General features: G+C 45.9%; 1 protein-coding gene across 1 annotated transcript in view; it reads right to left on the bottom strand.

Moving 5' to 3' along the window:
• Nucleotides 1–15,695, bottom strand: part of NCAM1 (neural cell adhesion molecule 1) — a 310,242-nt gene that overhangs the window by 39,490 nt on the left and 255,057 nt on the right. The window contains exons 8-14 of the mRNA XM_053593163.1: nt 15,191–15,333; nt 8,917–8,946; nt 4,741–4,891; nt 4,177–4,361; nt 3,698–3,794; nt 3,192–3,362; nt 862–993 (exon numbers count right to left, since the gene is read on the bottom strand). Coding sequence (XP_053449138.1) covers nt 862–993; nt 3,192–3,362; nt 3,698–3,794; nt 4,177–4,361; nt 4,741–4,891; nt 8,917–8,946; nt 15,191–15,333 — 909 coding nt within the window. The remainder of the gene's footprint in view (nt 1–861; nt 994–3,191; nt 3,363–3,697; nt 3,795–4,176; nt 4,362–4,740; nt 4,892–8,916; nt 8,947–15,190; nt 15,334–15,695) is intronic.

Below are 15,695 nucleotides of genomic sequence, written 5' to 3'. Positions count from 1 at the left end.
AGCTGGGAAGAGGTGAGGGGTCCCTTTGCAGGCCCTTGGCTCCAAAGAGAAGGAAGCAAAGGATTCTCCTACATGCGTTTTAAATCTGGGGTGACCCCTTGGGAGTCTAGTTCTGCAGCATCTTCAGCTGCATGGATGCAGGGGCCTCCCAGGGCAGCCAACTGTGTCTGCAGATGGATATGACTGGAGTGGGGCTCACACAGAGCCTGGCTGCTTGTGGGTGGGGAGGGCAGAGCAGGGCTGCAAGCTCTAAAGAGAGACAGGATGGCAGGGGAAACAAGGCGACTCTCTTGAAAGAGGCTGAGAGGGAGAGACCCTGACCAGCTCTCCTGGGGTGGAGGGGAGGAGGAATCGGCAAGGCAGAGGCCAGGACCGCCCCCACGCCCCCGACTTTGGCACTGCTGGGTTTCTGCTCCTGCTCCCATGTTCCGCGGCAGCCTCCTCCTCCACTGCAACTTAGTATCTCTGCTGCATCAAAAAAAACCCACAGTGAATTATGTCACCTGTCACCGTCTTTGCCTTCCTCCTTTACGCCACAGGGTGCTGAGGGCCTCTGTGGCCTGTGTCAAAGAGCAGATCTCCCGGGTCCCTCCACAGCTCACTGATTTTCTTCCCACTCCCTATAATAATGTGTGAGTGGCGTGCCCCCGACTGTTATTCTAACAAACTCGACCAGCTACTTACTAGGACAGTGTCTCAACCCCTTGGAGAAAGAAAGGATGAGGGGCTGTGAGTTAGCTTAACTAGGTGGGCCACCGTGAGCAGAGGGATCAGAAACGCTGTCGGCTGGACAAGGAAGTGGGCCTAGGGAGAGGAGGATGCGCATGGATGGGAAGACGCAGGGAAGCCGTCTGTACTTACGGACTGGCTGCGTCTTGAACTCGGAGGCCATGCTGATCTCACCCAGCCCTTTGCCGTTGAGGGCTGCCAGCCTCACCGCGTACCTCGTCTCCGGCTTCAGCCCCACGATGGTGACAATGCCTTCCATGCTGGCTGTTGTGAGAACATAGGGAAGATCACAAAAGAATGACAGGCTACTGGTAATGGTGTAGCTGCCCTGGAAAACAGTATGGCGGGAACTCCAAAAATCAATGGAGACTCATCATTTGGTCCAGCAATTCAACTACACATACACAAAAGAACTGAAAGTTTCGCCTGTACCCATTCTAAGATGCACCGTAGGTGTGGCTCCTCCCATTACCCTCCCTTCACCTAATCTCCCCCCTCCCTTCCCCTTCCTTGGCCCTTTCCTCATATTCTTGTGCTATAGTTGGGTTATAGCCTTCATGTGAAAGCTATAGTTTAGCTTCATAGTAGGGCTGAGTACATTGGATACTTTTTTCTTCCGTTCCTGAGATACTATGCTAAGAAGAATATGTTCGAGCTTCATCCATGTAAACATGAAAGAGGTAACTACATACAATAACTAAGAAAATGCCATGAAGGCTACGTTGAACAGTTTGATGAGAATATTTCAGATTGCATATGAAACCAGCACATTGTACCCCTTGACTGCACTAATGTACACAGCTATGATTTAACAATAAAAAAATAAATTATGCACACTACAAAATTATACATTTGGCTTTGTAGAATTTTTTAGATAATAAGATTAGAAATCTGAATTTTGGGAATTAAAGTGAATATTTATGATAGTGTGCTATAAGTACTATTTTGTCATATATATATATTCACTGTAATAAAATCTATTTTTGGAGTTAAAAAAAAAGAGCTGAAAGCAGAGACCAGATACCTGGATAGCCAAGCTCACAGCAGCATCGTTCACAGTAGCCAACAGGTGCAAACCACCCAAATGACCACTGATGGATGGATGGCTAAATGAAATGCAGCGTATATGTACAATGAAATATTATTCTGCCTTAAACAGGAAGGAAATTCTACACATGCTACAACGTGGATGAAACTTGAAGACATGTAAAGTGAAACAAGCCAGCCACAAAAGGACAAATATTACATTATTCCATTTATGGGAGGCACCTGGAATAGCCAAGTGCATAGAGACGGAAAGCAGAGTGGTGGTTTCCAGGGGCTGGGGAGGAAGGAGTGTGGGGTTAGTGTTTCCTGGTACAGAGGGGCAGTTCAGGGTGGTAATGAAGTTCTGGAGATGGATGGCGGTGACAGCTGCACTTAATACCACTAAATTGCACACTTAAAAATGGTTACATGTACAATCTGTTATGTGTCTTTTACCAGAATAAAAAAATTTACTAGAAAAACAAGCAAACAGCCTGGTGGATGGTAGTAACATGGGATCGACCTGCCACAGAGTCGGTGTGAGATTTCAGAGGGAAGGAGAGAGATTGCTTTCTTCTGGCTCTGATTCTGACTACACAGCACTTCCTCTTGGCCCCCTGGACCTCTTAGAAGCTGAAGGAGTGGCAGGCACTTTCTGGCAGAACTAATTCTCAGTGAAACCTGGTCGGACTGTGTCTCTGAATGATACCGATACCACAGCCCACACCCAGCTCCACACTAGTTACCACACACTGGACCAGGTTACAAATTTCTACAGCAACAAAACACACTTCGCTGAGTGATTCCAATTAAACCCCAAAGGGGGAGTCAGACATAGAATTGAATATACTCCATCTTTACCCAGTCTGGGCTCAGAATCTTCACATTACAGTAATCCAAGGGCCATTAAAAAAAATCTTTAGCTTGGGAAGGTATCTTAGGATATCTGATTTAAGACCAGACATTCCTCATAGGGCCTGCTCACTTGATCAGTATCATGGTTATGTGACAGTCTCTGAGTACAGGTTCCCAAGCAGGACCAGTTGGGTGTTGGCAGGTAACTGCAGGACAGGTAGCTCAAATATGCAGAGCATGGTGGACTGGGCTTGTCTTGTGCTCAGCTCCTTTGTGGGGCTGCTGCCTGGAACGTGGTTGAGAGGGCCTCATTTGTCCTGGAAGGGTCAAGGGTCTGAAGCACAAGGGGGCAGAGGCAGAGGGGTCAACAACTCTATGGGAGAGGTGACCATAACCTAATTCTGGAATACAATAAAATGGAAGGTGGTGGCATCTGGCAAACTCCAGGAGGCAAGAGTGAGGTGCCATTCTTCCCCCCGTGGGCAGCCAAGATCTGGTGCATGCTAGGGCTGAGCTCAGTCCAACCTGTGCACCAAGGCACTCGGGAGCCCAAAGGAAAACATCGACTGTCCCGGACTCACCTTCTTTGGCATCGTACCACTTGGAATGCCACGCTTCTTCACCCATTGCTCTCCACTCGGCCTTGTATTTGAGGATGGGCACCCCGCCTGTGGCCTCTGGCTCATCAAACTGCACCTGTGCTGTGCTGGAGTACGGCTCCACCCGGTCGATGGATGGTGAAGAGGGCGTGTCTGTGGGAGGACACACACAGAGGCCCAAGTGAGCCCAACTTGGCCTGGGACCCTAACTTCCAATCACAAGGCATGTCTGTCTCATTTCTGCTCACTGTTGGGAAACTTGTCACCTGTGCCCTGTCCTCTCGGCCTGCCTCCCCAGGTGACTCTGCCCCACATGCCCCAAGCTCAGACCCTCCAGTGGCTGCTTCCTGGGCTCCTGGCTTTGCTGACATAAATATACTCCATCCTTAGACAGTCTCCCGGTTTTCTCTTCTTTCCCCTCTCCTGTCAACACTGAAGTACACAAATGGGCTGGCAAGGGTGATGCGGAAGCTGCCGTAGGGACTCGCCTGCTTGAACAAGGATGAATTCCAAGGACTCCTGCCCAATGCGGTTCACTGCAGTACAGTTGTAGTTTCCAAAATCATTTTCAGAGTCTGGGGTCACCTTTAGAAAGAAAGAGCTCTTGGGTTACAAGTGTCCTGTGGGACAGCCACAGACTCAGACCCTTATTTATAGGATTAAGTTAGTAATGAATAGAATTGGTAAGGCATGAATCATCAGCTCCAGCCCAGCCTTAAATAAGAGAGTGGCAAGGGGCTCAAAACAGAGGGACTGTCCACCTCCCAGTCCTGCTCTAGCTGCAGGGAGAGGATCAGTGCAGTGGGAGACACGGAGCCTGGGATGAGCTCAGTTTCTTTTCCAGCTAATGCCTTCCCTGCTCCGGATATGCTGGGAAACCAGAGAGAGAGGCACTGAATTGCATTCAGGAGCTGTCCACTGTCAAACTGTGCCTTCTCCACCCGGGCCCTAACCCCGGCTGACGCACCTCCAGGTAGCTGGCAGATGGGGTATTATAGATCTTGATGTTGCTGTAGTTGGAACTTGGCAGCAGCTGACCGTCCCGGAACCATGAGATGGTGGCGCTGGGGAAGGCAAATACTTCGCAGGTAATGTTCACCTGGTTTCCCTCCCAAGTGTACACTGCCACAGGGCCTTGGAGCTTGGGGGCATCTGCAATGAGTGATGATGATGATCAGGGTGGCTGCCACTCTCATGGGGCCCCATATCCCGTCTCCTGGCACTGGGAACCTGGGTGTGCTCCAAAGCAGAGCCAGTGCCTGGTGTAGTGGAGGTCAGGGCTATTTCAGAATTCCTGTGCACACACATGGCACAGGAGGATGCCAGGGGCTTGGCCAGTTTGTAGAAAGCCTGGGGATGGTGTGTGTGGCGTGACTCAAGGGACAGCTCTCAAATGGCCTGGACCGATTGCCAGAGGGGACATGAGCAGAGCTGCGGGGGGAGGGGGGCATTCCTGGGGCCTCGGGGCTGTTTCCCCAGTTCCCACCTTGCACTGCCCCCACTCTGCCCCATCTTCCCCAGCATTCCTCACATTGCACTTCCAAGTACATGGACTGGGCGTCCTGGCCGATGGTGTTGCTGGCCGTGCAGATGTACTCTCCCGCGTCCGTGTACTGGATGCTCTTCAGGGTCAGAGACGACACGCGGGCATGGGAGCGCACCACCATGTGCCCGTCCAGGGTCTGCCGGGAGGGAGGGGGCGCGTCAGAGCCCTCGGGAGGGTGGGGGCGGCAGTGCTACAGCAGAGCCGGCGAGGAGACTAGGCCCTCGTGTGTCTGTGACCAGTCTCACCCTCTCTCCTCTCTGCGGCAATGGCTGAGTCTTATTTTAAGTGCCACCTGATGGGGGAGGCTGTGGGGAGCACCGTGGGAACTTGAGTGGACCCACACAAGCAGAAAAAGGACTCAGCTATGTCACGTGGCCTTAACTAAGCACCAGCATCGGTTGGGGTCAGGTCTCCCAAGAAGACTTGGTTTGGGGTGTCTAAATTGGAACCGACCGCCCCGGGCAGCAGGCATGCCAGAGGCAGCAGCCCTGTCTGGTGATCCTCTCCGTCCCATCTGTCCACCTGCCTGTTCCACGGTGCACACGTACACGCTCACGTGATAGAAAATATGACTATGCTCCACGTAAGACATTGTACAAGAGCCCTTGGTTTCTTCAGATGCCTCTCTTTCCTGGATTCTCAAAAGTGAAATGATTCCATTTAAAAACAAGTCAAATAACTCAAAGCTCAGGAACTCAGCTGTTGAGCTGGAAGTGGGGCTAATGGGTTCTCTCTCCAGGGAGAGTGGTGTAGGGAGTCCCAGGCAGATGTGGGATTCTTAAAACCATGGTCGTTACCATTATATAGGCTTTGATATGGCAATTGGCTTCCTGAGTCTCCAGAATTACAATGACTGGTCAAAGAGAGAATGAGCGCACAGTCCTTAGGCAATGAGTACTGGGGCGTCTCCAAGGGTTCTTCCCCCTAACATTCTAACTAAAGTGGCTGCTAGCTCAGACACAGTCCAGACACGTGGTCCAAGTTCAGATCCTCCAGAAAGCTGGTAATCTGAAGGACAGGTCTTGTTTCTTGTGGGCTGGGCCACCACCCTCTTATCTCCAGTATATGATGTTCTATAGAAATGCAGAGGAGGGTATGCTGCACCTGCCATCTGCCACCTATCAGCTAGGTCTTTAAAAAATGAAAGAACTCTTGGCTTCAGGTTCCTTTGGTGTGCTGGTTTGGAAGTGTGAACGCAGAAATGCCATGTCATACAGCAGCCAGTCTAGGAAGCTCAAAAGCAAGGCACGCTTGGCCTTGGCAGCAGCCTCAGACCTACCACAAGAAGTCCCTTCCCCAGCCCTCACAGGTTTAGTCTGCCCCAGTTACTTAAGTCCCCATCACACTTCATGAGTGGAAGCTGGAAAGCAGCTGCTGGCAAGAAGAAGCTCTAAGCAAAGTCCCCCTGCTTGCTGCTGTGAGTGCCACTCCTCCCTGAGACGAGTGCTCTGATGCTGCCACGTGACACAGAAATCTGGGACCCCGGCTGGTTGAGAAGCTGTGCACCCCACACTAACGAGAGATGACAATAGACAGGTGTGCCTGGAGACACCTGTGTTGTCGGGTGGATCATGGGACCTCTTTGCTCGTGGGCTAGCAGTGTTTTGTTCACACAGCCCAGTGGCTCTTCTCATGCACCACAGAAAAATCCTTACCTGTCATCTACACTAGTGGCATCAAGAGCCATCCCTGCATTTGTCTCTACAGGCCTGGCCTGACATGCTTGCACTCCTATTTAAAACACAGCAAAGACGGAAGGCAGAGGGGACTCAAAGTCCATCCCTGGCCTTTCTAGTTACCTCAGTGCTGCCAACCAGCGACTCAACTATATCCTTCTTTGTGACAAAGACAGGACTTGGACTGGGGCTGTCACCACAAACCTGGAAACCTGACCACAGTCTTTAGGAAGAGGACACTTCCATGAAGAGACAAAGAAGGCAATAAAAGAGGCAAAGAAAATTATGAGGCAAAGGTAAGACTTTAACAACAGGGAGGAGCAGTCTTTACTCAGAATATTCTAGAAAACAGTTGAAGAGAAGCTGAGAAAATGGCTGCATGGACAACCATACCTTTTCCTACCTTTTCCTTTCTTTTCTTTTTTTTGTTTTATCTGTTCTCTTTTCTAAATTTTCTCTATATGGAAATTTCTCCCATTTGATGGTGTCAGCCGCCCACCAGGCAGCCTTCTAAAGGGAATTCTTATTCTCCAGGGGCTCACTACAGACCTGATGATGGGTTACTGGCCAGATGTCCAGCCTTCCCTTTGAAGAAACACAGACAGACTCCGTGCGCTTAGACCACCTCCCCCTGACAAAGTCACACGGTGCCACAGACAAGCCACCCAGGCCATACATCAAGCTGACCCTCCAGGCTGTGGCGGCAGAGGGAGCAAATGAGCTCTGGGCAAGTGTGCAAAGATCACGAAGGCAAGAAGACCTTTCTTTCTTTATTCAAAAAAGTATAAAGGGGAATTATAATTCTTCTTGAGATCAAAAAATTTTTCTCTCCCTTTTTCCAGGTAAAAATGCTAAGGCTGTTTGAACTTAACAGAATCAAACTGGCCCTAACTTGAGCCTTCTTTTCTACTCATCTGGACTTATGGTCTTTAGTTCTAAATGACACAAACAGGAGAGAACACAACTCCTGAGCCCCAGGGGCAGCCTTCGCTTGAAAGCCAATTATGACCAAAGTGCGACACTCCAGGTAAGGACACTTCTGGAAAAAGGAGTGAGGTGTCTGCTTTCCTGAGAGTAAACCTATTACTTGCACTTATAATAATAATTCTCTTAACATCACCTTAACGCTCCCTGATAAATCTCAGCTCCTCCTCTAAATCAGAAGGACAACAGGAGCGGCTGTTTAAGGCCTGGCAGAAGGAGATCTGCAGCAGCTGAAGAGTGGCCAGTAATTAACCCTTTCCTTGGGCTTCCCCAATCCCAATGCCACCGTGACTTCTGGGCAATAAAATACCCAACCCGTGATAGCTCTAAGTGATTCTTGTTCCACGGGAGGGAAGCATTTCATGGACCATGTGCCCTTAACTGCAGTTCCCTGGACTTGGAGAGAGGTGTGGAGCAAAGGGAGCTTATAATGAACTAGAGCTGACGATGGCAGAAACTTCTACCAGTGCCTGGGGACAGGCAGTCAACTTTTAAATATTTAATGGCATTAAATATTCATAGTCACGACCTGAACACATGAATTGTATGTTCTGAATAATTATCATTCCTGAAAGACTAAGGGATAGATCTACCAAATTAAGATACAGAGTCTACAGGGTCACCACATTCTGCATTTATTATTAAGATAGCAAAGAGACAAAAGCTACTTTTAAAAAAGTAGGTAATGATTAGGTCCTTGAATCTCATCTAGAATGTATTGCTTTTTATTTCACAATATGTCACTTAGTCACACAAATCAGGTAAGAAACAATAGGTACGATCTTAAGTATGGTCTTGGGATAGAGTTAAGATTTAAAGATAAATAAATATACTTCAGTTTTCAAACTAAGTCCTATGTCACCCAAACTGAAGCAAGCAGAGAGATTTCAAAAGCTAAATGCCACTGACTTTAAAAAACATAAAACCCACTTGTACCAAATCATTCTAATTGAGCAAATTTCATGCTCTATAAAAGTAACACAGATAGGTTTAGCAATTTGGGAAAACCAAATGCGAGATGTCATTTGCATTGCTTTTGAGATGAAATGTGACATGATAATTTTCCAAGACCAATCATTGTAAGTGAGCAACAAGATGAGTTGAGCTGGAAAGGAAAGGGATGGGTGGGTGTTTAGATCACTAACTCTGTGACTTTATGGTCCAAAGCCACATCAACCACGGAAAGTCAAAAGCACTTCACTCCTGGCCTGGGAATTGGGGCAATTTATTTCTATCAGTATAATTACCTGGATGCGATTTTACCAGCACCAGCAAGAGAATAAGATCCGGTTTTAGGAAATGATAAGGATTTGTTCATCCACTCCCAACACAGCTTGCTTGCTCAGAATGACACTATTGCTAAGTAATGTCTACTACCGCTATCGACCTATTCTTTACTCTAACTAAACTACTAATTAGTTTAGCATGTCTGGTTATTAAACTGAGTTAAACTTTAACGCTTTAAAATCTAAAGACTGGCTAGTGGTCAGGTAAGCTATACCTCTTGCTTCTCTGGTCGAGTCCACGAAGCCTGGAGAGAACAAGATATAAAACACAACAAGAAAGCAGTAAAATTTTACAACATGTTGCTTTAGAAAATGGATGTATCACACTGCATTCCGTGCACATGCAGTTTCTTTTTAATTCAGAACTTTTGCCAAGGCCCACTTTCAATGGTGTGTTTATTACCCAATTTAAGATCTAGCTTAGGTTGATCTTTTCTCCCCCTTATGCACATTGAAATGTCTAATTCAAAAGGTAGAGAGGCTTTCCTCCTCTCTGGGGACATACGGATGGATGCCAGCAGACATATCAGACTGCTCCTGATAAAGTGTCCCCCCAACACTTGAGATATTCTTGTAGTATTTGGCGACACTCATAGCTCTAACCACATCATCTAGCGACACTTAGAGAGCAGGTTTCTTCCTTGGGGTTTTATTAGACGGCTTATCATAGCCAGACTAATGACGTTTTATGCTCATGCATTCTGTAACTTTTTGCATGCATTCTGCTACAAATCAGGAACAAAGCAAGGAGCAGAGGTACACCAGGAAAGGGAAGCGTGCAGTCCTTCAAACTGCGGCTCAGGAAACTTTGAGGATACCAAATGCAAGAGGTGGCGGTCAGTCCTTAAAGGCAGAGAACGCCCAGATGGCATGAGTGCTCCAGCAGGCACGAGGGAGTGAGCCAATGCAGGGACTTCGAGGTTTGGGGGCATTTTTCCACCCACGTGTACATTTTTTTTTATTTCTCTAGCACTTGGGAATTTACTCTGCTTGCCGTTTTTCATACCAGGAGTCCAAGACATCATAGCTGCATGTTCTTTTCATTAGGAAGCATGACTGCCTAATTGTCCCTGATGTTCAGATGGAAACAGAATAAAAAAATTGCTAGAAACACAGCAATGCCATTCAGGGAATGCAAATGAGGGAGCAAACATTTAGTGAGAGTCCACCAAATGCAATGAGCTTTGGTGAGCAATGAGGATGGAAATGTTGGGTTATGGCACACGATGGTGGAATGAAGGAGAATGTGAGAAGAGAGGAACGTGCAAAGACTAAAGTAACAATGGGCCGGCACGCAAAGGTGGTGGTCAATACCACATCACGTAGAAGCTCGTCTGCTACACGCCAGGGCTGCATGAATTAAGAGCTTGGTCTTTTAGGGACCGTGTCATGTACAGTTGTTCGTTTTTCAAATCTGATGCTTCTTGCATCTCTCCTAAATCACTATGGTTCTGTGGCTTTTAGAATAAGTAGTTGATAGTAACATAATGTTCTGTAAAGCCTTCCTACCTTTATGCCTGGTGGAATGATAGAAAATATCTTGCTCTACTCATTTGGTGAGCGTGTGGCCCACTTGAAGACAAACTGATATGGAAATATACATGCTTATGAGATACATTAGGATATGATTAGTAATGCTCAAAAAAATTGTTAGCTCTAGGTTGTTTTAAGGTGCAGACGTTCTATTGTCTTATAGACAAGTCTGCAGGAATATGTATAGAAACTGAGGTAGCTCTATAATTATCCGAAGGACTGTCTGTTTTACATGTGCCCACATCACGGACAAACCAGACTCTGATTGCTCAGTACGGTCCCCTTTTCCAATGTTTTAAAAGTGGGCACTGGGTTTGTATTTAATGAAGAATTCTTTCTGGGGGAAAAGAAAGCAGCAGCTTCCAGAGAATCTGGAATTTCAAAAAGGTCTTGCTTATTTGTAGGATATTCTGTTAGCCCAACATTCGAGGTTTACAAAGTGCTTTTTCAGTTTTTATATCTCTTCTGATTGTAGCCCTTCACCCCTATGCTTTTCCTTAATCATAAAGGCTTGATAGGCCTTTCTTTGCTAGTTATTTCAAAGGCATGACGTTCCAATAAGCACATGGTAGATGTTTTCTGCCAGGGATAGAGTATGCAAATCATCCTGCATGCAACTCACTTAGAATGTAAATAGGGCCTGGAATTTAGCACCCACTCCCCAAACACCTGGCAATATTTAACAGGCATCTGGGCAGGATGAGCAATAAAGGAAACTGGGATGTATGACCTTTCTGTAGGATCACAATGACCTTCACACTCATGATCAAACTGACCCATTATGATGATCATTTTTTTTTAAATTTTTTGGTCAATGTAAGAGTGACCACTTAGAGACGGCTCAACTTTTGGACAACTTATCTCCTTGATGATCTCCATGACTCAAAAAATTAGACTTGGCCTAACTATTTTAGTTGTTGACCTAAGCCAACTTTACTAGCTGAAGCCTAACGGTTTGATGAGGATCATTCTCAAATAAGTGAGTAGACTCCATCCAGAGACATGAGCTAAGGTACAGTGTGATGTTCGCACTCACTGTATTGGTTTTTGCTCTATCTTCCCCACTTCTTCTTCTTTTTTTCAGTTTTTGGCCGGGGCCAGGTTTGAACCCGTCACCTCTGTTACATGGGTCTGGTGCCCTGCTCCTTTGAGCCACAGGTGCCGCTCCCTTCCCCACTTCTTTTTTAATGAACAAGAACACTGAAATTCTATTAGTAAGTTACCGATCATGCGTCTTGGTTGAAAGCCTTTTCGCCCCCTCTTCTCTTAAGAAGGGTAATACTAAACTCAGCAGTGAAGCAAAAGACAAAGCTCTCTTAATTTAGATTATATTGCAACTAACTTTAATCAAGGAATCATTGGACCTTCTGTGAAAGCCTAGAAATCATGAGAGAGCACCATGGCACTGTAGCCTCAGGTGCTCCACCTGCAGAGCCACTGAGCCTGAGGGGAGCCACCCTGACGGTCTAAGGCTCTATACTTGATTTGTCCCAATCAACATCTTTTTCAGAGAGCAAAGATATGTCAATTAGGTGTTCATACAAGGTTGGAAGCAACAACTAATTGGAAAGTTGGATGACAATTGCATTAGGAAGGCTATTCAATTGCCTGCTCTTGGGCAATATGCTCAGAGCTGGGATCCTCATGGATTGCTTCCAGCTCATTACTTTTAATATGCATATATAAAGCAGGGGGCCCATCTGGGTTGACATGCCCTGAACCTACAGACTTCTCATGGGAGTTCTGATAAAAGGTAGTCTTGATTCGCTGGAAAGTGGGCTCAGTCATTCTCAAGCCAAGGTTTGCTTGTACAAGTGGCATTTTCAGTAATGCTCAGAGGTGGCTACTGGCTTTCAAAAGCGAGTGGACCAGCGAGCGATGCTAAAGATCTTGCAATACATAGGACAGTCCTGGGGAAGGAAGGGTCTTCCCAGATTGCCACAGTGACCCTGTTGAGAAACACTGGGCTGCAACAAACAAAATACAATTTCTTTTTAACAGAAATAAATATAAAATTCTGCATTATTGATTAAGCGATCAAATGTGTAAGAACAGGACAGGGGATATGTGGCTTAAACGCAGTTCATGTAAAAAAGACTTGAGCATTTTAGTTGACCACACGCTCAATAGGAGGCAAGAGAATGAGGTAACTGCTAAGGAGCTAATGCACCGTTAACTGCGTGGTGGTCTCCTGATCAAGGATGAGATGACCCTTCTGCAGGGCAGCCTGTGCTAGTCACTGGGGATGTCAAGACTTAGAAGAGCATGAGTGAACTAAAGCTATCTAGTGCAGGGTAACTAACTACAAGGGTAAAAGATGTAGATGCCATGACATAGGAGAAACAGTGGAAATAGCTGGGAAGAGGAGCAGATTGAGAGAAAATTGACAAGCTGCTTAGATGGCTCTGTGGCAGAGGTGGGGCGGACTGAGAGAAGGGGAGTCACTAAAGCAGTTCTTTCTGTCCATCAGTGTTGGCCAGCTCCTCTGCAGAAGACTGATGTTCTCACCCTTCACACAGGGCTGAGTGACCTCCTGGCAGGGGTGCTAGGAAAGGTGCCAGGCGAGGCTGGATATCCTTGAGAAGTGCCTTCTGACCTTCTATCATGTGGGCATTTTAGGTGTCTCACTCTTGGGAGGCTTTTTTTTTCTCATCTTTTTTTTCTTTTGTACAGAACTTGGGAGGCTTCTTTACCTGGTCTATTGCTAACTTTTTAGCATATCATCCTGATGTGAAAAAGAAAATTATTTTCATCCACTCCTACAATTCAGTGATGCTAGTACTATTGACACTTAATTATATATGATGCAACTTTGTATGGAGAACACGGGAAGCGGCTGCCAAAGTTGGACTCTGACCTGCTCATAAATAGCTCATATTTGCTTTCTTAATTATTAGCCATCCACGGTATAAGATGGATGCCACGCCTCTCTATGGACGCCATGCCTCTCCATTAATATACAATTAATAGAAAGGGGAAATTTTCTTACACAATTTCATGTAGGCAAACCCATTAATCTGGTTTCAGATCACTGTCTGATTTGGAGGACTTGTTCTGACACTGAATCACTCATGTTCCAATCATATCACTTCATGTAGACTTGAAGGTTCATAGTAAAAACAACTACAATATAACCCATGTGGCTGGGCTTAAATAAGTGTCTAACACTGATGATATATACTGATAAATGCATTTTATTAAAAGCACTCCCTACTAGGCTCCAGACAGTCTCTGCTGGACACCTTCAGTTTCGATATTTAGTGGGTGTAAGTGTATATTAGTTCCTGGCCATTTATCTTCATTCTATAAAAATGAAATCACAGATACAAGCCAGAAGTGCCAGCCTATTAAAGAACCTCAGTAGGCACAAATCTTAATAACGCTTCTGGTCTGGCTTGGCTGTTGAGCTATTTCTAGAAAAGATATAGAATTTAAAAGCATCATTCATCTGAGATAGATATTATTTCTGTCCTTCACTGTAGGTCAAAGACACACACTGGGTCACCCTGGACAAATCTACTTTTAAACTGATGTAGAAAGATCTGCCAAGCAGTGGCCCGGTGGTACAAGCCCTGAAATGTACATTCAGCCCACACAACACACATGATACGAGCTGAAATCTTAGCTGAAGGTTTAATTCCAATGTTGATAAAGAACGTATCCAAGTAAACATCTCATTTCTTAACCTAGTTGCTCTTCACAGTATCAAACAGCATATGTGAGTTTCAAAAATACTTAGCAGTTCTTCAGTTGAGTTTTTATTAAGTTGCATTCAACTCTAGAGGTAAAACTTGCCAAAAAAAAAAAAAAAGTAATGGATTGTTTGAAATAGCAACTTCTGTTCGTTTTGATTTAGTTTTGTTTTCTATTAGTGGGACAAAAATCAGTCCCTCAAATGCAAACTCCAAATTTAGCGCTAGTATTTCAAACTATCTGTTTTTGGCTTTATTTGAGTTTATCCTCTCTAAGGATTTTCTGCAGTCAGGCAGAAGAGTGAAAATCCATCATTTCTGACATTTTGGTCAATAAGCAATCCATTATAAATGTTCTTTAAGGGTAAGGCCATTACTCCTGAATAGGTGACAAAACTTTGGCCAGCCACAACGAAGTCCATCACTATAGGATACATGAGATGAGAATTGGAGAAGAGCCATAGGAAGGTTTAATTTGCTTTAAACCCAAGCTTTTTTCTCCCGCTTTTGGCCCACTCAATAGCCAAGGGTTTCATGATGTGTGGTCACTTTAATTTTTATATATCGTCAGCAATAAAGATAGCTTTCCGGTGGCCTATAAATCCGTGTGCTTTAAGGCTTTAAAGTCAATTTAATTTATCAGGAAGGTTGTTACAATGTTCTCAAACCTTCATGGACTATCCTGTATTTCCTAGGTAGAATCATCATTTAGAAACTGCTAATTATTTTTGCCTTTAGAACAAAATGACATCCGAATGTGACCAAGAACACAGGCAGACACAAAGGTGACCAAGCTTCTGTGCATAAGTGCGTCTATAGCATGAGGACACAAAACACAAGCACAAGAGTTCAGAGGCTCGTTTTGATCCTGATTATTTCTGGGGACATTTCCTTAGGTGCTGCTGAGATGATAAGAATGCCATCTGGTGCACCAGGATCTTGGTTCCTCCTTGTTCCTCACAGCTCCATAACCCTGGGTTTGAAAATCACTATCACCTCCTCCCCAGAACGTCTAACAAGTGTGCCCACTAACATCATACCCCTGCCCATCTACCCAAGGAATTGGGCCCATTCCATTGCAAGAGGATGCTGAGCAGGCCAGGTCCTGCAGGCTGGAGGGGCTAGGGGAGGCCACAGGCCCCGGGTATGGCCTCTGCTGACCATATCCCAGCTTCTAGCTCACTGAAGAAAACCAGGCATGCGCAGACTCAACCTGCTTCAAGTGTGTGCTCCATGACCCTGAAACTCTTGGGCAACATTATACCTTTTCTTCGCTGCTGATGTTCCGGGTGGAGGTTCTCCAGGTGATGGAAGGAATGGGGTCCCCGGAGGCTTCACAGGTGAGAGTAACCTGCTCTTCCAATTCCATGGCAGTCTGGTTCTCTACATACGTGATTTTGGGCTTTGCTGAAAAGACAAAACATTTCTGTGAGTTTACTTTTGGGGTTTAGAGGATGATGTGCAACCATTCAACTAGGGTTTTATCTGTTTGCTAAATAAAAGGCCCTAGTCTAGATGTTTTGGGAGGTCCAGAGCAGAACCTCCAAGGAGGAGGCGTGTATAAGCTTAGAAACCACAAGAGAAACTGGAGAGTTTGAGTGCTAAGGGAAATAGCTACGGGGGAGAGACGCAGAAGGAAGACACTTCCCTGTTAGAGCCTTAAGAGGAGACAGCTCTGAGGCTGCGCCATGAGACTTTCAGCAAATAGGACTCAGGGGTAGGAACGGAGTCTTTCTAAGTGCAGAAAACTGCTTGAATAAAAGCAAAGA

Source organism: Nycticebus coucang, chromosome 6 (assembly GCF_027406575.1).
Source record: "Nycticebus coucang isolate mNycCou1 chromosome 6, mNycCou1.pri, whole genome shotgun sequence".
Classification (NCBI taxonomy): domain Eukaryota; kingdom Metazoa; phylum Chordata; class Mammalia; order Primates; family Lorisidae; genus Nycticebus; species Nycticebus coucang.
Note: the sequence above shows the minus strand (reverse complement) of the source record. Positions and strands in the feature narration are given on the sequence as shown.